This window comes from Parambassis ranga, chromosome 15, assembly GCF_900634625.1.
Source record: "Parambassis ranga chromosome 15, fParRan2.1, whole genome shotgun sequence".
In the NCBI taxonomy this organism is placed as follows: Eukaryota; Metazoa; Chordata; class Actinopteri; family Ambassidae; genus Parambassis; species Parambassis ranga.
This window is the reverse complement of record NC_041035.1, coordinates 18938009-18960479: the sequence shown is the minus strand read 5'-3', so window position 1 is coordinate 18960479 and position 22471 is coordinate 18938009. Positions and strand designations below refer to the sequence as shown.

The following is a 22471-nucleotide window of genomic DNA, read 5'->3' as shown; positions in this document are numbered from 1 at the left end:
TGAAATGCCAGATCATCGCACGGTGTCTGACAGGACTGAAATAACCGTCTTACACTCTGCAGACCCCTGACAGCTCTGATTGCATTGTTGTGGATCAGATTCTGTTCGGATTCCAAGTTTTATTCTGAACTTTTCTTGACCTCTAACATCGTCTCAACCCTTAAAAAAAAGTCCCTTAAAATGTAAAAGCACTCACACTTTTAAAGGATTATGTTCACCTTCCGGTTCACAGTGAGGACATCTAATCATAGAAATACAGATTGTCAGTTGGGGTGAAGTGCATGAAGCTTAGATTTCTGATAGTCGGCCATGAGGCTCACAGCAGCCGTCATTGTCTCCGTGCAACACGCTGAATAGTAATTAAATATGCCACTTATGCTTCACTGATTCATTTCCCTCACAATTTTGGAGCACAGCTGAATACATTTTTCTGTGCAGAAGGGCTGCATTGTATCCAGTATGGCCTCATTACAAGGGCAGAAGAGCTTGGTGGTTTGGGGGGGTGGGGAGGGCAGAGGCCATGAGGGGAAGTTGGGGGGGGGGGGAAGAAGCACCCCACCAAGACATTGTGCTTAACATCACTAAATACCTCAAACGCCACATTGTCCTCCCCGGCCCTCAATTAGTCGGTTTTGCTGTACAAAGCACAGATTTCATACAGGGTGGTTTATTTTTGGAGAAAATCCGGCTCTGTGCAGGCAGGAAGCGCTTGGAAAATCTAATGAAGAACACAGCAGTCATGCAGAGTTGTTAGTCACAAAGCCACATTGGTTAACAAAGCCTCTCCTCACTGTCTCTCTGTGTTTTTGATGACTGCTAAAAGGCTAGACCTTGCTGTTTTTTTGTTGTTTTTTTGAAAAGCTGTGGAAGTGTAGCTTGCTCTATCGGTGCTGGACAGTGTCCAGCCGAAAAGAGCCTCTTTGCCCTGCCCTCAGGCTCCCTCAGATTGTGGATCTCCGTGCGGAGGAACGCCTCTTTGGTGGCTCTGACAGGGAGAATTAGGCAAGAGATGCGGGTTCACTTGCCCTGCGTAGGGGCTTATCTTGGGCTAAGCTGAGGGACTAATAGCAAAGCCAGCCTCCGCTCCAGCCGGTCTGAGGGCACAGGGAGCCATCTGTCCACTCTCTGGATAACTGACAACAAAGGGGGCAAACACTGAAGACGGACTACAAAACTAAAAGGCCGTTCATTGGAAGACACCAGAAATTAAGAAGAGGAGCAAGCATTCTGTGTATGAGGTGAGTGGTTTTATTCTAACACTTCTTGTTCTATCAGAGGACTCTAATTACGATTCTGACGGCTCAGATTTGTTTAAAAGTTCTGTACTTTTAATGGATGCTAAATAATGTGAGGCTCTGTGTGAACGCCTTACTCCTGACTCCCATTAGACTGAGATAATTTGGTTGTTTTTCTGTAGTCTGCCGGGCTGTAAAAATGCATTCTGTTCCCTTCAGGAGAGATAGAATGAATTAACACATTAAACCAGACATGTGATGCATCTCTACTACTGTAACCTTTGTGCTGAGGGAGGAATGTGTACTGCGAAGGCCCCACGCTTATAGCCTGATATGTGCTGGCTCACAAACATGCGATTATTCCTTCACTTCCAAACACACGATAATTGTCGGGCTGTTAGAAACATTTCATCGGGATGAAGAACAATAATGTGAAGCTAAATATAATAATTTTATCATTACAATTGTAACCTTCTTTGTTCCAGCCTCAAATTTGGAATATATTTCACATCCTTAAAGTAATCCACTTAGACATTGTTCTCTGTTTCCCCGGGAGGATTACTGCCCTGCTTTTTTTTGTTATTGTCTGAAGCACACTCTTGCCTGTCAGTGCTCTGGGAGCTGAGTTCCTGTAGATTATCTGGTTTATCATGTATACTCTGTGGGTGCTGCTGTGCACCAGCGTTTTGTTCCAAAGTCTTGAGTGGGTGCTGACGTACAAGAGGTGACAGAAATAGGTCAAAAGGGTCTTAGCATTAACCAAACAAATCCCGGCCTATAGGATTAGATGGGATGTTACTGTTTATTTGATGTATTTACTGTAACTTTATATTGATACACACAGGAGAGAATAGCTGTGTCCCTCCTCTTTTTTTTTTTGGATTAAGCCCTTTGGCTCAGTCTGGTATTATCAATACTGGAACGCTCTGGAACACTAACATATTGTAGACATGCAGCTATTAGAAAATCATTTTTTTATCACACTGATGGTTCCACATTTCATCTGAGTGAACTGTGTTATCATGAGCAGCATGTCTGAGTAAACATCTCTGGTCTCTTTTTTTAGGAGTGGAATGGCGGCAGAGAGTTCAGTGTTTATTGGTTTGTGTGAGTATCAAAGCAGGAGGGCTGAATAATATTGTGTATTGGAATAGGAGAGTTTGCTGTCTGCAAATATGTATGAAGGCACAGCCTGTTAGCTTAGCTTAGCTTAGCTTTGCAATAAATATTGCAAACAGGGCTAAAGAGCTAGCCCCGGCTCTGTCCAAAGGTCACAAAATCCTTGGCTGGGTGCTACAGCTCCTGGAGTGCCCGCTGGTTGCCTGGCAACAAGTCAGTCAGCTATAAGAAAAAAAAACTGGCACATAAACTCCTTCAAAACCACAAAGTGCAATTTATATACTTCAGTTTTGTAGGCTATGGATTACACTAAGCTGTAATGGTTTCCCCCTTTTGTTGGATTTTAGCGCTGGGCTAAGCTAACTAGCTGCTGGCTACTGTTTCAGACACCTCACCCTGCAGTAAACAGTCCCAAAGTTATTCTTTTAACATCATTTTTATATTGTGTTAAAGTGAAGAGAAACATCCCCTCTCAGAGCCATCATGATCTAATAAACACTGGGACCTTGGTCCTTTATAGACTTTCTTTCTGTCTGTTGTGGCCCAATAAGCCGGCCTTCCTACACTGCATCGACACATTCTGCACAGAATTGGATACGCGGCCACAACAGAGTCGACATTGTGCGGCGTCAGAGTCACACACACATCACTTGATCCTCAGGCCTCCGCAGCACAAGTGGCTTCCTTTGTATCTTATCTTATCCGAGAGAGTCACACAACTTGTATTTAGCCGGAACTAAAGACACAGTCCCATGTGAAGATCGCACCTAGTGATAGGCTTATCTTCCCCCGCACACAACACAACACAATGGTTCACAACTCTTCAGAGAACATCAGTCCCTTGATACATTTTTTTAAAGAGAATATTTGGCTCCTTTTAGCTGCATAAAAGTGACAAAGTTCCAACTTTGGAGAATTTTCTGCCTATGCTCTACACTGACTGTAGTTGAAGCAATGACCCATAACATTGAAAAAACACACATTTATATCATCTTTAGAAGGATTTAACGGCTTCATGAAAGCTTTGTGTGGTAGAGCTCTTCCCAGGAAATGATGCATTTCACATTTGCAGCATGCAGCATGCAACAACGTGACACTAATAACAGCAGGAGGAGAGCAGATAACAAAGATCTGTTATGAATTAATTGGACATTTTACAATACAAATTAAGCCGATACAAGTTTGACCTCCACAGATATCTGATGGAGGCCTGACATTGTTGAATTGATAAATATTAAATGCTGAAATAATTCTTTTTTTTTTCTTGCAGAGTGTTTATTTTAAAGCTCAGAGAACACAGAGAATGTCTGATAAGGAAGAAATGGCTTCAGATGGGAGTCTGAATGTGACACTGACCTTGAGGCTGCTGATGCATGGAAAGGTAACGACAGATGTCTAAAAATAATTCAATATAACCGTATGGCCTCATTAGATCATGCTTTTAATTTGAAAATCTGGCTGAGAATCTGCTGTTCTTTGATTTACAGGAAGTTGGCAGCATAATTGGGAAGGTAGAATTATTTTATAATCCATTTTTTTGGCTCTCTTACACTGCTTCCCTTTTTTATATGCTTGTTATAAAACTAATTGTGATTGTCCTACATGATTTCAGAAAGGAGAAACAGTGAAGAAAATGAGGGAGGAGGTGAGTCGGTAATGTGCAGACATGCAGCGGTTACAGTAAATCAAAGCCGGACTAACAGTGTGGACTCGTGTTTTATAGAGTGGAGCTCGTATCAATATATCAGAGGGATCGTCTCCTGAGAGAATAGTTACCATCACAGGACCCACAGAGGGCATCTTTAGAGCGTTCTCCATGATTGCACAGAAGTTTGAGGAGGTATACGTTTCCCCCACCTGTTGTTTTACGCACCTGGACTGTGCCTTCAGACTTGTTGAATGGATGTTTGGTACAGTCAACACTGAAAAATATGCCAACATATTTTTGAATCCTTCCCTTAAGGATATTACAGCAGCGATGACAAACAGCAACGTGACAAGCAAGCCACCTGTGACACTTCGCCTGGTCTTCCCAGGGAGCCAGTGTGGCTCGCTGATTGGCAAAGGAGGCTCAAAGATCAAAGAGATCAGAGAGGTAAGAGTCCTCTTTTTCAAGCAGGAAATTGTTGTTCTCCACCCAAACAGGGACACAAAAACCTCCTCGTTGGCACCCTGACACCCCCACTATCAGTTTTTCCTGCCTTAAAGTGTTTTTTTTTTGCTCATGAAAATCCTGCTGGTTATGTCTGTAAAGATCAGCAGAGGCTGCATACTCACTCTGAATGGACAATATTGGTGTGTGCCTCTTCAAATATTGGAGCACACATTGCTATTTGGCTTGCAGCTGCTCTCTGCATGTCAAAATGTGTTCAGTGTAATTTACGGGTGCTTGAAACAGCATTTCAATCTGGGTGATGGTGCACTCTTTTCTTCCAACAATAAATAGCTTTTTTGTTTTCTTGTGTTGCATGGTGATGTTAAGACCACGGGCGCTCAGGTTCAGGTGGCAGGAGACATGCTGCCGGACTCTACAGAGAGGGCTGTCACCATCTCCGGCACTCCACAGGCCATCACTCAGTGTGTAAGACACATCTGCTCTGTGATGCTGGAGGTAAGCTCTGTCAGACAGCAGATGATCTTCACGTTCAGCTGCTTTATTTAGGTGGCAAGTATGTCACATTTATTTAACGTGTGTTGGAAGGTACTGAGGAACATACACTCAGGGCCAAAGTTTGGTCGTTTTTCTTGTTTTGTCTGGCAACAAATATCTAAAATTGACGATTTAGCTTGCCAACAAGTTCGCATACAGTTGTACATGCAATAGCTACATTTGATGGCAGCGCACAACTGTACAGGATATGTAAATCAAGCAGCAACGTCTCAGCCTGAATATATATATGAAGGCAACAACATGCAGTTCCCAACATGGCCTCTAGGGGGCTGGCTCAATACCCCGTTCACACTGGGGAAATCAATCCGGCTAGAGTGGGATATATCCTAATAATTTTTTTCTGAGTGTGAACACCGCGAATCTGGCTATATCCAGCTTGATTTCAATCCACCTCTCGGATGTGGATCTAGCCAGATTGGCTCAAATGTGGCTCAGGTCTGAACGCAAATGCAGCTAGCGAATCCGGCTAGCGACGTGATACTTCTGGTTAGCGACGTGATACTGTCCGGGTCGCGTACAAAAGCCGTATGTAAACAACCGTCAAACTATGACAGCTTTGCCCCAAGTTTATTTTCCACAGGGCTACAAAGGAATAAACTGCTTTTTAAACCAAAATAAAACGAAAAAAAGAGCGACACAGGACAAAAAAAACGCCTGAATGGACTCTGTATATTACGAGGCGCCACCTAGTGGCTTAGAAGACCAAACAAGCCGCATTAAGCTGGATTGAGTGCGGACACGCGTGTGTGATAGCCAGATTTGAAAATAGGTCTGAAAGTATCCAGACTATCCAGATACAATCCTACTCTAGCAGGATTAACTTTCTCCAGTGTGAACAGCGCCTAAAGGTGATGTTCTTTGTGTTCTGTTGAGCCTCAGGTGGCCATTTGAGGAACTGCAGCGTGTTAGTACCTCCATGTGTTTTGCTTTATTGTTCTAGAAGCTGATATTAAAAGGTTGATTTCCACATTTTCAAAGTTTAGTTTAAGCTTGCTGTTAACTTTCTTTTTGTGCTGCTGTTTTCAAACATCTCTCTGTTGAATAAAACTTGTCTAAAGTGAGAAAGAACATGCTGTCAGAAAAAAAAAACGACAAAGTTCTGCGGCTGGCAGGGACATATAAAGTCACACATACACTGAAACGTTGAGCTATTATATTTGCTGCTCTGCACAAATGTAGTTCCTGCACATTTTTCACATAACACCAGCACAGACTGAATGTTTGCCTGCAGCAGAGCTTTGAGTCTGGATTTAGGTTAAACATCAAATTGACCTCTTTTGTGATCAAAAACTCCGACCGATTCCCTACTTTCAGCTCCGCTCGCTGCTGTATTACAGGTTTCTTTGGTCCAAGGTTTCGTGCAACTTTCATAAATAAATAGAGAACAAAAAAGATTCAGACATGGCTGGAATAAAAAAGATATAAAACGCACCAATGCCAGCTGGACTTCTTTTGTGAGCTTATAGCCATGTATAATTTTTTTCCACCCTTTTTTTTTGGTTTGCTAGTCTCCACCGAAAGGAGCAACCATTCCTTACCGTCCCAAGGTCATACCTGCAGGAGCCCAAGCAGTATTAGCACCACAGCAAGTGAGTAGTCATATGGGAGTTTTTTTTTTAAATATGATATTAGATGATTTGAAAGATAAAACAGTTGAATAATCCTTAATTTCCACCACTAGATGGACACATATGTGTAATTCTACAGCAATAAGCTCCTGAGTTTGTGATGCTGTAAGCAGGAAGATGAGATAATGGTCATATTTAGCAGGATTCAGATGAATGTGACTGTGTCACAGACATGAATAAGCAGCGTTTACATTCATAATTCCCCTGCAGTGTGAAACCTGAAAGATGTCGTGACTAAAGCTGCATGTTTTCAATGAGCTGGCTAGCTGCTGTCCTGAATTTGGCACAGTCTGCTCTGACCCATCAGACATCTGTTTAGGTTATTGGATTTCCAGCCATGGTCAAAGAGGGGTGGGAGAGAGAAAAAAAACAGCAGATGACATTTAGATGAAATTCCATCAGATCTATACCCATTAGAGCTATGGAAAAGAGGAAGGGAATGGATCTTTCACTGAACTGAGTTTTCTGTTTAGTCTGTGTCACAAATTCATTTTTCAACTGACATGTTGCAACATGTCTGCACCCTGACAGTTATATAACCACCATGTCTCACCCCCCCACCCTTCCCTTCCAGGCCTTTGCTATTCCAGGACAGTATGCATTTGCACATCAAGATGTAAGTATAATTATTAACTGACACCCGCCCTAATGTCCCACTCCTGCCCACTCCTTCCAAGCACACCAACACCAACAACACCCTCTTATATGTAACCCTACTGTCAAAGATGACACTTAACCCGGATCTGTTGACATCACTAACACTGTAACTCACATTAGCAGCATGCATTGATTGAAATGGAAATTGATCTTTTAAGAGTTCATGATCAGTTGTAGATTTGTAGCCAGAGATGTGTCTGTATTTTTGCTTTTTTTGTTTTGTTTTTTTAGATGACTCACTGCTATGAGAAGCAAGCATGCTTTAAAAAAAATCAGGAAATGAATTTCTTCACACTGACACCATCTGTGATGTTTGTGAACTTCAGATTGGCTCTGTATTGTAGTTGTCAGCGCCTCTGAAATAATCCAGTTTGATTGGTTAGCTCTAACTTCCTTCCTACCCTGCAGTTGACCAAGCTTCACCAGTTGGCTATGCAGCATATCCCCCTCCCTTCCCTTGGGCAGAGCAACCCTACCTTCCCTGGTACGTACCCACGGCTCCCCGGGGAAGTCCATCTATCCCTCTGTCTTCACTCCTCTTCGAATCACACCATCAAAACACCCCTGTCACTTCAGCGAGGATCAAGGATGTCTCCATTCTCTCAGAGTTTGCAGACTCTCTCAGGTTTTTTTTTTTTAGTAGACGGTGGCAGTACAACAAAAATGACCTGTTATGTTTCTCATTTGCATCTATTTGTACCTGAAAATAAGATGAAAAACAAAAAAAAAGGAAAGGGATACTTTAAGGTTAAGCCACCAAAAATATTTAAATATCAGAAACCCTTAAAGTTAGTCACTGAAATATTAATAATCCAGAGGAATATATGACAGGCAGAAGCAGACAGAAACAACATAATACGTGAAGAAACAGCAGCAGCTTCCTCTGAGAGGGAAATGTGAAAAATGACAGAAATATTTACTTTTAAGTAAATATTTATTCATTTCTCACTATTTCTCACATCCCCCCCCCCCTCACCTCAAATTTTCAGCTCCATTTGCCCAATTTCCCTCTCTGCAAAAAACAAATCCTGATCTCTCAATCCCATCCTCCACCTCTGCAACATTTCTCCTCCAAATCTAACATTGTCTTGGCCAGACCATCCCTGACCTCAACCAACCCCACGTACTCATATATTCTGCCACCACTAACACAACACACAACACATGATGATTACACAGTCAGGACTGGAGTGAGGATGAAACATGTTCTCTCAGCTCCTACAGCAATATCAAATATGTACATTTCTCTGTCTGTCTGTCTGCAAAGATTCTTTGCCATATGCTATTTTCATGTTCTTAATTTAGCAGAGTAACAGTAATAAACAGACAAAGTAGGCCAACTTGTCATGCCATGAAAGTAGAAGCCATTAGCGCCATACTGTTGTTAGCGTTCCTTGTCCTACTTTGCAGGGTTGGATGCATCTGCCCCCACAAGTTCACAAGAGCTGGCAATACCTAATGATGTAAGTGCCACATTGTTTGTCTTCTTCCAGCGCTAAAACCTGTACCACTGACTTCATTAAAATAAAACTTCCAGGAGGACAGCTATAATGAGGATTAAAACATATTCTTAGCTGCAATTTGTTGGATGGTTGCAGGAAACATCAGTGTTGTGCAGCGTTATTGAAATATATATACACACACACACACGCACACAAAAGAAGCACCAACATTAGCAGTGCTGCTTTTAGAGTATAGTGAATCATTTCAGAATTACATGGGAGGGAGATTTCCTGGAGGAAATGTGTCATATATTTCTAGAGAATTACACACAGCGCCACAGAATCACTGCCATGAATTTAGCCAGGAATAATATTTGGAAAATACTTATTCTGACTCATATGAATCCAACTAATGCTGCTCTCATCTCTGCAGGAAGGTACAGGCTAACAGCTTAGCTTAGCATAAGGAAAACAGTCCAAATCCAAAGCTTCTAAACTTTGGGGGTAGAGTTCTTTTACACAGGTGCAGAGTCTTCCTGGAGTCTGGCTGTTACCAGGCAACCAGCAGGCACTCCAGGAAGTCACTGTGCTAAATCATTAACAAGCCACATATAACATGTTAAGTAGCGAGCATTAGAGGCTCATGGTAGGTGGATTTTGTCAGAGTGAGCATGGTTACTAATGTCCCTCATTACCATTGCAATAACCTCATTTAACTACTTCACAAAATGTCAGCTCAGCATCATCTGTTTTATTTAATGAGTATATGGTTAAACAGGAATGTGTCTTTCCAACACAACACTGAGCTGCGGAAGTCTAATTCCTGAAAAGCACTGACATGTCGAGCTGTTTTGTTATTTACATGTTTTCATCCCCCCCTCCCCTTTTAGTTTATTGGCTGCATAATTGGAAGACAAGGCAGCAAGATCAATGAGATTCGCCAGGTCTCTGGAGCTCACATCAAAATTGCCAGCGCCACTGATGGCTCAGCCATGCGCCAAGTCACGATCACTGGCTCGCCGGCCAGCATCAGCGTGGCCCAGTACCTCATCAACGCCAGGTAAGACATTACGCAGGGCAGCCACGTCCGTCAGGGCTTCACATCGTACTCAGATGATAAGACAGCCAAACACCATGCTATTGTGTGAGGGCAGAGTTACTGTGTTCAGGGTGAGGCTGGATTTGTTCCACCTCACTGCTCCGTTCTCTTGACTGCATTCAAATCCTTAATGTCTGCTTTTTAACACATTCCTTCTTTGATTTTTATGTTTTCTCCTCTCTCACCTCCCTTCTCCTTTGTCTCACCCATCCCCCCCACCCCCAATCATTTTTCCATTGTCTTCTCTTTAACCCTTCACCATCTCAACCGTCACGACCTGCAGCTTAGAGATGGCTAAATACACCATGCAGGCCGCTTCCTCTGCGACCCCAGTTGACCTCAACATGAGCTTCTCTCAGTCTGCTCCCACTGCCTCCACTGCTGCTACCTCTATGGCCGTCCTGGCTGCCACCACCCCAGCCCCCACCATTAACGTCCACTCTCCTTCCACCTTACCAGCCATCCAAAACCCACACTACGCCGTCCCCGTTTCCAGCCTGCTTGGCATGAAAACTCTCCCTGTGCTGGCTGTCCACCCAGCAGCTGCATCCAGCCTAACGCAGGGTTTATCCCCTTACACCGCAAAAATGCCAACCTCCGGCGTCAAAAAATCTGAGCGGCAGAAGTTTGCTCCTTATTGACGGCTGTGTGTCAGTGTAGCTGACTGATAAGATGTTAAAAAGGACGGCAGATAATTAAATATTAAGCATATAGGCTCAGAAATAGCTTACACCAGAGTGTAAGTGTTGTTTTCAGGAAGGATATTAGACACAGAGCAGTGTCAAAACATGTCCTCATTAATTACAGGAGGCAGCAGAGATGCATATTAAGTCAGTATTATCTTATGGACAGGCATAATTAATAGTGGTAACTCAGGCTTGTATGAAGGAAAAGATATTTTTCAAACGGATTAACTTTCCAGAGCTTTATACGAAGATTCTGTTTGTTTTCAATGATGCGAATATTAATTTAGTTTTCTATCTGTGAAGCTAGTCTTTCTTAGGAAATCCTTGCTAGTGTAATAAGACGTGGTGCTCCACTGGCAGCAGGCTGTTAAGAAGTTTGTTCTGTACAACATAGAAGTGTGTTGAGTATTTTATTTTTTATTTTATTTTTTTGCTGTCATATTTCCTCTTTCCTCTTTCTTTCACTATAGGCTCTCATCAGTGCTAACAGGCTTGGGTGTTCTGTAGTAGCGTTGCACTGTTGCAGTTCTGATGGGATTATCTTAAAGCCACATTGGATTCTAGTGGATTTCTCTCTACACGGTAATCCTGTAGAGCGGGACTCTGGCCTAACTAACTCATTTACTGGCTCTGTATGTTACTTTCTTGTTTATTATTCTCCAACCTAAAAAAAAAAAAAAAGAAAAAAAAAACAAGTGAAATGCTTCAACTTTCAGCATCTGAAATGGGCGCTCATCAATTATTTTAAATAAATGTTTTATTCATGTGTTCCTGCTGGTGGGTTTAACCCCCCCCCTTCCCCCCAGTTCCCCTCCCAAACAATGCAGATGTGTAAAATGTGTTGATGAAATGGCTTTGAAATAAATGTGACTTTTTATGAATGAAAATTGGGTGTTTGCTTGTCATTTTGTTGTCACATTTCTAACTGACTCCCATTGACTTCCTTGTTTACTCCGGGCTTTAATTTTATACAGCGCCACATTGACATTCAGCTGAAATGATGGTCCGTAACTGGGAATATTGAGTCCATTTTACAAAAATAAATTATGGCGTAACCAAAACACATTCATGTTTTTTTTACTCCTGTAAACAAAAATATTGAATTTGTTACACATGCAGTGAATAAGGCATTAGGGAATATGGTGCAATGTTTGTCCAGTTTTCACATTTTATTGATTCAAGTGTCACAAACATGCATAAATGTGCATGAGAGCAGCAAACAGACACTTGAGTCCTCGTGTTTCTCTGCATCCACAGCCTGAAACATTAACAGCAGCAATGCTGAAATACAGCAAACAACAGAGATCATTAACACTGCGCTATAAGGACTGTGCAGCACACCGTTATGGATGCAGTTTGTATGTTGGGCAGAGGGCACCGAGCTGCTGCCTAAACAAACGTTTCAGAGAACCTGGATAAGCTCACAGTAAATATTCAACACACGCTGAGGCGAAATTCTCACAGGTCTCAAAAAAAGAACAACTTAACCTCCAGTTGTCCACTCAAGCATGCTGCTAATGGGCAGGTGGGGGTACGGTGCAGTCATGTTTCCTTCTCTGCCACCTTGTTTCTCTGTAAGTCTGACTTCACCCAGTTTTCAGTGTTAAAAAAACAACCAAGAGGTGGGCACTGATGTTCTGCCTGAGCTCCGGAGTATGAGCAGCCATGCAGGCCCCTTTTTTCCACAGCAGGGTTTAAAATGCTGAAGTGGAAATAATCAATAGTTAATGGGGGCAGAAATGTAATGACAGTGAAGTATGACATTTCAACCTCGGGGAAGGTGTGGCTGCAGAGAACAGTGCTGCACGTATATATGCTGATGTGTGCCAAGGGCAGTTATGAGTTCACAGCCTGCTTCTAATGCTATATTAATGATTTCCTTTTTTTTTATTCTTCAATCTGACACAGGCAGGAGTGCAGGGCCCCATATTTGGAGGCTGCTGTCGTAGCCTTTTAAAGGTAACTAAGTAAATAAATGATTTTTCTTTCAACCACTTAAAAGTTTGTGGTAAATTGGCAGGCAGAACTGTCACTCAGCCTCTGATGAAAAATCACTGCAATACCTTTGCAGACTTGCATGCCGGCGGTGCCTAATTGTGTTCTTTTAGCTCCTGTTATAGGTGTTTTATCATTCAGACTTATATTTATAACTTGAAATCTGCGATATTTCAGATGGATGTCTGCCAATTTCCTGCAGCATCACCTTTATCATTTATTATCTCTCATAATCTCAGTTTTACACCATTGGAGAAATTTTCATAATATTTTATTTGCTCACTGTAAATTCTTTTTTTTAGACTGATAGAACTGCAGGAATGATTCCAACACATCATCATGGAAAAACGCTCAGTCATACATCCACCAGATACGACACATGGCGGCTACATTTATGCGGAACATATGGACGTATTTAATGATATAACAGAACTTATGGAGGTATTGCCTGATATAAGAAATAATGTCACATTTAACAGCTGCAAAAGTCCAGGGAAAATAGTGGGGAGGCAGGTTAGGGATAGCCCAACCCAGTGCACTTTAACTGAGGAGTCTGAGGTTCAAGCCCCATGCCACCACTAACAGTTCTGTTTTCACCTGAGGTTAAGGTACCTTTTGAATTGCAGTTGGACTCAGCATAAAGTACTTGTTAAGGTTAGGCATTAAAACATGAGGTAATTCATTTACAAGGATAACACCTCTAGTGGACAGTGGAGGAACTGCATCTTTAGACACCTCATTTACTGTTAGATCTTACCTAATTGTTCACCATGCACACTTGTCTTCCAGCTTGTGGAACACTTTATTTTATACAAACAATCATCTGCTTGTTTTTTGCCCTCCACTTGTGCAAATGAAATTTTAGACAGAATGCTTATAGAGGATTTAGCTTTTACTGTATTATTACAAATTCCCAAGTGTAAGTTACTTTGTGCACATAAGTGTCTATGGGTACAGAGGTGTGTTTCTGTGAAACTTTATCTGAGTGAAGTCGGTGAATGTTCTCATCTGTGTTCTGTTGGCCGTCCTTCCGCTCACACCAGCTGTACATGGAGACATAATGTTATTTGTTCAGCTCAGAACAGCTCATTTAGATGAAAATTAGGTTGTAACTGATTGTTTACTTTATTGTGGTTGGAGTGATGTGTTGGTTGTGATTTAACAAGGTTTCTCTTATGAGTTATTGATCTGGGAAGTTTGTTAATATTTCCAGCAGGTGCAGTGCACTATGCAGGATGCAGGGAGAATAAAGGCTGCATGTTTGTTGTGCTGACTCAAAATTATGGGACGTTGTATCTATGTCTTATCTATCTATCTGAATGCAAATGTTTCGGAAAGATAGAATTAAATGTCTATCTATCTGAATCTATCAGAAAATTGTGAAAATTAGGCCGTACAATGGACATATAAAATTGTTTTTTATCATATAAGCTACTACATGTTAGCATGGCGATGTGCTATAGCTGTTAGCCGTGGCTAAGAATTGATCTACCTGGAAAGTAATTAGAAGGCTAAATACACAGACTGTAGTAATAAAGTTAAAACAGTGGAGTTATAAACACATGTACCCCTTTTAATGGAGATGCAAACAGTCTTTGTTCCAGGCTGTAAACATGTTTTTTTCTAAAAAACATTTTCATGCCGGTCTGTGGGGATGGTTCCACTTTTGGAGGCAGCCCCCAGAGGCCGGAGAGTGGGCTACCTCCAATTTGTTCTCAGAGTGTTGGCACATGTAGGGAAGCCTTCTTTATACCGCTGCATTTATAACACAAGCTGATTTTAGATGCAGTTTAAATTGAACTCAGTGTGTGTCTCTCTCTCTCTGTGTGTGTGTGTGTCTCTCTCTCTGTGTGTGTGTGTGTCTCTGTGTGTGTGTGTGTGTGTCTCTGTGTGTGTGTGTGTCTCGCTCTCTCTCTCTCTGTGTGTGTCTCTCTCTGTGTGTGTGTATCTCTCTCTCTCTGTGTGTGTGTCTCTCTCTCTGTGTGTGTGTGTCTCTCTCTCTGTGTGTGTGTGTCTCTCTCTCTGTGTGTGTGTGTGTCTCTCTCTCTGTGTGTGTGTGTCTCTCTCTCTGTGTGTGTGTGTGTCTCTCTCTCTCTCTGTGTGTGTTTGTGTCTCTCTCTCTCTGTGTGGGTGTGCCTCTCTCTGTGTGTGTGTCTCTCTCTCTCTGTGTGTGTGTGTCTCTCTCTCTCTGTGTGGGTGTGTGTCTCTCTCTGTGTGTGTGTCTCTCTCTCTCTGTGTGGGTGTGTGTCTCTCTGTGTGTGTGTGTGTGTCTCTCTCTCTCTGTGTGTGTCTCTCTCTGTGTGTGTGTCTCTCTCTCTCTGTGTGTGTGTGTCTCTCTCTGTGTGTGTGTGCAGAAGGATTTTACAGCTTGTTGGTAAATTTTGTGTGCTAATTGAATGAATAAAAGCAGATATTACAGGTGTGTGTCTGTGTGTGTATTGTGGGGCTCCTGTGGCCCTGCTGAGTCTTAATGCATATTACAGTAACAATTGTGGACATTTTTAATTCCCTCTGTGTAAAAAAGGTACTTTAGTATTTTCTCATTCGGCAGCAAATTACCCAGTGACCAACCGGAGCCACGGAAACGACTCTCTAATTCGAGATAATTAAGTAAAGTCGTTAATCACAGCAGCGTGTGAACCTCATGAACCGACCCGTGAAACATGCATTGAGCTCTCTAATTGACTGCCTGTTTGTCTCATTTAACTGCGCCATCTAGCGGCCGAAAGTCACCACGCGAGCGTCGCTGCCTCTTTTCTTCTTCTAGCGTTTATTTATTTATTTATTTTGTGTGTGTGTGTGTTTGTGTGTGTGTCAGCGTGAGAACTAAAGTGCCAGTGTGGAGCAGAGGAGAGAGAGAGAGAGAGAGAGACAGAGAGGGAGAGAGACGCGGGGACATCAGCGGCTCTTTCGATCGCCGGAGACGGAGCGCTTTCACTCACTGTGGCGATTAAAGTTGAGCGCGACACGCTGATGACCTGCGAGCATCCTCCGGGGGGAAACTGTGCATTTGGCGGTCTTAACGAGCGTCAGTTTCCATCTCTTCACCGCAGATCATTTGTTGCTGTCTCCGCTCCTCTGTCCAACAGTCCGAGGGCTGCGTTTTAACCCGGCGCACTGACGGATACGCACAAGACTCCGAGGATCACAGGTGAAATACATCTGCTGTGAGAGCTTTATCATCATTATTATCATCATTATTTATGCATGCTGATAGATGGATCTTTAACTTAGTTTTCCTGCATTGGGCTGTCCGGTGTTTTCAGTTTGTCAGTGTTACAGTAAAGTCTCCATGCCAACCTCAGACTGCATCTATTACCCCATGCAAATGAGCAAACTAATGTAGATTGTTGAGAGGCTGCTGCTGCTGCTGATGCTGCTGATGCTGCACCTGTAGAGGCTACATGGTTATTAGTGTAAGTGAACCTGTGCTGCTATTTTAATGCAAATAAGGACTGAGGATTTTCAGAGAGATTTCTGCACAAAGACTCTGTCTGCTGCTGCTGCTGCTCACACACTCACACACACTTCAGAATCCAGACAGCACAGCCTCTACAAAGCCAAGCAGGCAATACAAAACCCCCACAACACAATGCATGTGTCATTTAAAACAAACTGGGTGGTGTATGAGGATGAGGATGATGATGATGATGATGATGATGACAGGGAGTATTTCTGTGGCTGAGCGAAGATGCTTTTATTCATATCTTTATTTAAATGTCACTCCAGCTCTGGGTATGATGCAGAAGAATATAAAACAGGCTGGTTGTCCATCATTGTCACATCTTCATCACTATCATCTCTCTGTCTTGTTCTCCTCTTCAATGCACTTCCTGCCTCAGACCTTCCCTCACCTTGTTCCACTGCACATTATCTTAAGATTATATGACAGTTTTGCGAGGCTGTTTTTTTTTTCTTTTTTCTTTTCATGGCATGTTTAAGCAAAGTTTCCTCTGATTTGGGTCACTCCTTAGATTTACAGTCAGAGGATAAAATTCAATTAGACAGCCCTGCAGCCATTCTTTACTCACTGGCAGATGGCTTAACACTCTCCGATCCTGCCTTAGTGTCCTCTAATTGGATTTCATCATTTCACACTGTTTGTCTGTATATAAAAAAAACAAGTTTTTAAACATGACATCATTAATTCAATATTTCCTCAGCTCTGTCAGCTCCAAGCCCACTAGCCACCACTGTCTAAACATCTCACGTCTCGTCCCCCATGATCTGCTTTGCCATAAATTGAAGTAGACCTCAAAGTAAATTGTTGCGTTCTTCCGTGTGCTGTTGATGGCAGCATGCAGGGATGCTGGAGCATAATCTGTAATGTGTAATAAATGAAGTGCACACAGCGGTGAGGGCATATTTGTCTGTCTGACTTAATTTAAGCCCTAAGGAGATGGTTTTCCTCTCAATGACATCCACTTTGTTTTTTTTTAGAGGGACGTTCGCAGGAGTTTTATTTTCCAAGACAATGTGAATGTGATGCAGGCTCGTGTTCTGACAAACACATGAAGGATGCTCTGAGTCTCACACGTCTGCTGCATCATTATCGTTTTAAGTTTTTCAGTCGGATCAAATTTGCACAATTGGAGCCTAATTATTTCCCAAAATATGACTCCTTTTATAAGAGCAATTACAAATAAACAGACAGGGTGTGTAGAATTCCTGAAGATGAGAGCTCAGCCTGGGTACATATCAGCCTATTTATAGCATTATTGTGCGAGTGAAACAGCTACCAACCTCCCTGGAAGAGAAAGCTCTCTGAGTGACATCAAAGCAGCGAGGTCAGCAGCCATTACTTAACTTAACCAGCATGCTTTGTGTTACTGAAGCCGTGCCAGTTCCGTTTACATGAATAATGTTGCCACATGAGTCAAGGCAGAGTTAAAATTAAACTCAGACGTGAGGTTGTTGTGTCAAGATTGGTCATCCATATAGTCACTCTGCTGTGTAATGAAAGCGACAATAATCTATGAGTCATAAATCAATGCGATGGTGAGCATCATTGAAGGGTGAACTAACAGCCAGGTTGAAGCTCTGCGTGATTAATCGGTGCTGCTGCACCTCAGCGGTCAAACAGGCTACATGGGGTATGGGATGTAAACAGAACTTTGGCCTTTTGGCAAAAGGGATTTATAGTGACGTTAATGACTGAACTGCGCCTGCTGCCAGACACTGAGGTGAACAAAACAAACAAATAAACAACAACAACAACCGCAGCACAACACCTAAATGTCAGCGGAAACATCGTCCAAGCTAACAGCGTGGGGACCGGCAACATTTACATTTGCATAGTTAATGGTGGTGCAGAACAACAAAACGCAGCTTTACCACCGAGACGTTATTATCATTTCCTGCAGCTGCAATTCCAAGCAACATCTACTGTATGTGAGATAATTGATACAAAGGGTGTGCAGAGAATTTCTAATCTACAGCAGATTAGACCTGATAAAGCTGCTGTGCTCCTCTGAAATTGGAAATTCGGTCTACCTTTCAATACCTATAAATTTGACCTCATTTATCCCTAAAAAAAATCAAATTATTGAATGTTTTCCCACAAAATATGCTTAAAAAGTTGAGAATATAAGCAGGTGTTACACTTTGCTGTGGAAATAATCTGATGTTTACACAGTTAAAGTCCCCCTGAAAGTGTAAACTCATAATAATTCCTGTAGACTCTAGTTTCTTATAAACTCATTTAAAAAACAATATGTAGAGAAGCATTAGAGAGAAAACTCATCCCTTTGTTGCAAACTAAAGGTGACAAAATGCTGAAATGACAATAGGAAGGAAATAATACATATCATGCAGTATAAATAATTAATGTTACACAAGGTAAGCCACTGACAAACACTACATAAGGTTGTATGTTTAATGTTTGCTTATAATAGCCCACAGATATTATTGGATTGTTTGGATTGATGCATATTTTCATGATAGATATAAGAAAATGCACATTTCGAGTCCAAACATAGGACGAGTATCAGGTCTGTTTTGTGATTCTTGGAGATGTGTTTGATGGAAATCTGTTTCCCCTGCTGCTGAGTCTCCAGCAGAGGCCTTCCTGCTGCGTGACCCGTCAGGTCTGAGGTTTGAACTGACATCTTTCACGTCTCTGCTCTGAGTGCCTGCTGACCGAAAGCCGGCCGACTCAGAGGTGGAAGAATAACAAAATGGAAATAAATAAAATAAACTGAGTTCATTTACGCTGCAGCGCAGGTCAGCCATTAAACATTCATGATGTGATCAGAGGCGTTTTAGTAATATGTACCTTCTCAGAGCTTCTGTGCGCATTGTTATTTAGTTTAGTTTCATTAAAAATTAATTTCAAAACATCATTAAATTACAACTTGTGAATGGAGGCTTAGGGTTTCTCTCTTTCCAGTACGATGCTATCTGCATATCATAACTTGAACCGTGCAGTTGGAACCATGCACGTCCCATCAGCTGCCAAACCAAAGTGGAAAAAGGGAAACATTAAAAAAATATGTTGCTCTTCAAGGAAAAATATATATTTATAGTTTTTCCTGTGTTAATAAGTGTTTGTTTTGCTGTGATAATTATTCGGAGCTGACAAGTGTTAATTGTAGAGTTGTTTTTTCCACTTACAGTGCTGTGTTTTTATTTTTTTTTTCTCTGAAGTGGGTGTTGAAATGTGTCACAAGTGTGAATGAACTCACTGACGCTGGCTTATATAAACTATGCAGCTGATTGATGGCTTTAGCCTGTATGGAGCCTTTCAGGCCAGACTTTCTGACTGACTTCTGCATCACTTTTTGCTCCGCCTGTGCTGAGCATCAGTGTACCAAGTTTCCTTTTTTTATCTGAAAGAAGCTACAGAACCACAGTTGCAGTTAATCACACATTATGCGCCCATTACACTCAAATTAATACCCAGAATTTGCTTGTGTAACCGTCCATAACACCAGCTACTGCACCGCTCTGCAGGGACAGACACTGTACTCCATTGTTGTGTAACACCAAATGATTTATGTGCAACAAGAAAGTTTCATCATCACACGAGGAGGTTAAAGACAAATCTCAGAAACGTCTCTCAGTACAAAGGACATAAATTATATGTATTTAAAGCTGAGATGTTGTGACTTATGGCACACACAATGCTGTATGACAATCGACTGAATGATGGCTTTAGGATGTTCCCATCAGTCTAATTTGCAAAGAGTTTTTATAGTATAACAAAGGAAATGTTCAAAGAGGCGGGTCAATATTTTTCTTTTTGCCAACAAATGCTGTGAAGAGATCAAAAGCATCAACGTATAAGTCCGTCTCTGAGAACTGATCCCATTGATCCCAGATGAAGACTTACATCTTTTCATACAGCTCAGACTACTTTACTTTTTATAAAAGTGAGCTGTAAAAAATGTGCGGGAGGCTAAGACCACCACCGTGTTGGCAATGTCTTGAGTCTGCCTAAACCTAGTTAATCCAAATACAGGTACTGAATAACACAACCTTAATTTAACATATAAATATTCAGAGCCCATTGATAAAATGTCTTCACCTTACAGTTGACTTATCAAAAGAACCAGGCTGTAAACCTGTTTGTTTCTGCTCTACAGTTTACTAATTGACTCACTTTTAGAGCCAAGCCCCTAGAGGCTATGAGGGGAACTGCAGTTCTTTCACCTTATTCGGTGCTGCAGTGAGTCTTGCAGGGATTTTTTTGCAGAAGAAGAACAGACATACTCACTTAATGCTATGATTGGCTGGCTACAATCCAAGATGGTTAAGGAATTAGAGCAGCCATTTCCTGCATCTGTCACATGGTCTTTTTCATTGCCTAACCCCTTTAATTAATGAGACCAGCAGTGGATTCAGAGCCCATTGATTACAAGAGGAGAAGTAAGCAAGATGTTAATCTCTGAGTCAGTTCTTTCACCCCGTAATTACTTAGTAAGCAGGAGTTATGTACCATTTTATCTCATCAGTGTAAATATGTTATGCCTTAGCTTTTATTAAATGAAGTATCTTTGGAACACTCGGTTAGCTAGTAAAACTGAGCCAACACTCATGGTTATGGTGAGATGTTGATAAACAGGTTTAGGTTTGGTTGGTGTGAAACATGCACAAATAATGACTCCCACCCCCACTGACGCATAAAACATGAGCTATTTAGAGGTGGTTTCCAAGCCCTGAAAATATCAACCAGTTTTACGGTTTCCTGGTGATGACGGGATGATCATTCAGACATGACTTTAATTTTCCTCATGGCTTCAGTCAGATGTGTCACTCAGACGGCCAGACGAAGAGAGTCATAAGACCAGACATGGATGTGGCCACCATGGACTAGAGTCCGTGTTCCCTCCTGGATGCCAACAGTCTCTCTTTCTTTTAAAAGCCTCCATGGCCAAAAGTCTGACGACCTTCCGGGTTACAGTCTGTGACCGCAGTCTGATCAGACTCAGATTTTTTACTCAGTCTGGCCTGGAAAGTTTGTCAGAGAAGCAACCAGGCAGCTCATTCAGACATGACGCTCAGATCAGATTAATGAAAAGCGATGCAGAAGTTACACAGCCAGCAACTGAGAGAGAGGCGGCCTGTGAAACAGATGCTCACCACTCAGTGTAGCAAGTTGAATCACACACTGAACAAGCCTGGTTACATTTGGAATTAACCCAGAATAACAGGTTGTTGGGTTTTTTATGAGATTTGTTCACAGTGAGGGAAATTATAGATCTCCTGGCTTTGGCTTGTCAACCAGCTGACGGACCACCCAGAGTTCAGTCAGAGTCCACCAGCAGCATCAGCAACAGTATTATGGTGACAGTGAGTAACAGCTGTTAAAGTGGAGAGGTGAGCCTGAAAAAGCTCCAAATGAGGTCCTTTTACTAATGAGGCCTGGGCTCCCCTCTCTTTCTCTCTGTCTCAGCTGCAGCGGCATTATCGGTATGCACCTCGTTCTGCTTCCTCTCCGCTCCACGGTGGCTCCAAGGATTCTGCCTCAAACGTAGCAATTCTGCTAAAACGCTACATAAATACCACTGGTGTTCCAACAGACAATTTCAGAATCTATTTTCCTCAGAATGGAACAGAACTCATGAATGTCTCCATGATACTGACTCACAGAGACACTTTGGTGTCCTCACAGTCAAATTAATGCAAAACATAATCTCTGTTTACTCCACGTATTAGCATGTACCTAAGCTTACTGTTTACTTAATGCTTACTTGCTCTTTACCTGCAGATTAAGGCCCCTAATCACTCAGCGGGAAATTAGCTGCGCTCATCGACATTGACAAATGAATCAATACAGTGAACTATTCCTAAACAAGCACAGACAGGACTTTACAGTTAATTGTCAGGCCAATCGATACAGAGTAATCTTTTTTTTCCCCCAAATAAGCCGTGAATGTCAACACGGCTGCAGCCCGTTAAACAGAGCTTAGTGATGACAGCGAGCATGCGGTGCAAGGAAAATGAATGGAAGTAGGCCATCGAACGCAGCAAAGCATCATAGCAGGCATTTGAATTTCAAGACGGTGCAGTAAATCAAGTTAAGCAGGAAACAAAAACACAAACATTGACTACAGCTTTTTAAAAATGTGCAGCCTCTGCAGTCAATCCCTGGATTCTGCTCGACTCGAGCTGTCGTATGTCGACTCCTCGCAATGCTGAAAACTGTGAAAGTGATGCACTTTTACTTTTAAATTAAAATGGAATCATGAGATATTCAGCGGGCGTCTTTTTGAGGAAGTTTTAATGCACAAAAACTGGAGCAGATTTATTTTTTGAAATTGACACGGCTACTTCTGTCTACTGTGGTAAATTCATCTTCCCAGACTGGCATTATGTCTATTTTCAGATCAATTTCTCCTTTTGTGCAGGTGTGATTTATTAAAAAAAAAAAAAGCAGTCATTGATCCGGATTCGTTGCTTCAGCAGTGTTAGATTTAGGTTCTACTTTGGCCATTTTCT

The 22471-nt window shown here is 42.0% G+C and overlaps 1 protein-coding gene across 3 annotated transcripts; it reads left to right on the top strand.

Moving 5' to 3' along the window:
• The first annotated feature begins 710 nt into the window (after nucleotides 1–710).
• LOC114447051 (poly(rC)-binding protein 3) lies at nucleotides 711–11342 on the top strand. Of its 3 annotated transcripts, none has more exons than XM_028423036.1 (14): nucleotides 711–1238; nucleotides 2302–2342; nucleotides 3625–3735; nucleotides 3842–3865; nucleotides 3967–3999; nucleotides 4078–4194; nucleotides 4318–4449; nucleotides 4837–4965; nucleotides 6534–6614; nucleotides 7228–7269; nucleotides 7719–7794; nucleotides 8721–8773; nucleotides 9643–9812; nucleotides 11008–11342. In XM_028423036.1, the coding sequence occupies exons 3-14, from the start codon at nucleotides 3658–3660 to the stop codon at nucleotides 11042–11044; spliced, it is 972 nt and encodes a 323-aa protein (XP_028278837.1). In that variant the 5' UTR covers nucleotides 711–1238; nucleotides 2302–2342; nucleotides 3625–3657; the 3' UTR covers nucleotides 11045–11342. The 3 variants fall into 3 exon arrangements, with proteins under 3 accessions (XP_028278837.1, XP_028278835.1, XP_028278836.1); XM_028423034.1 differs by lacking the exon at nucleotides 11008–11342 and adding an exon at nucleotides 10135–10872; XM_028423035.1 differs by lacking the exons at nucleotides 2302–2342; nucleotides 11008–11342 and adding an exon at nucleotides 10135–10872.
• Nucleotides 11343–22471: the final 11129 nt, after the last annotated feature.

Bases quoted from the DNA above. Each gene is read 5' to 3' on its own strand.
- LOC114447051 (XM_028423035.1), top strand. From the start codon at position 3,658: ATGTCTGATAAGGAAGAAATGGCTTCAGATGGGAGTCTGAATGTGACA. The intron at 4,450-4,836 runs GTAAGAGTCCTC...GGTGATGTTAAG, and splicing joins AGATCAAAGAGATCAGAGAG to ACCACGGGCGCTCAGGTTCA. The intron at 7,270-7,718 runs GTAAGTATAATT...CCTACCCTGCAG, and splicing joins ATGCATTTGCACATCAAGAT to TTGACCAAGCTTCACCAGTT.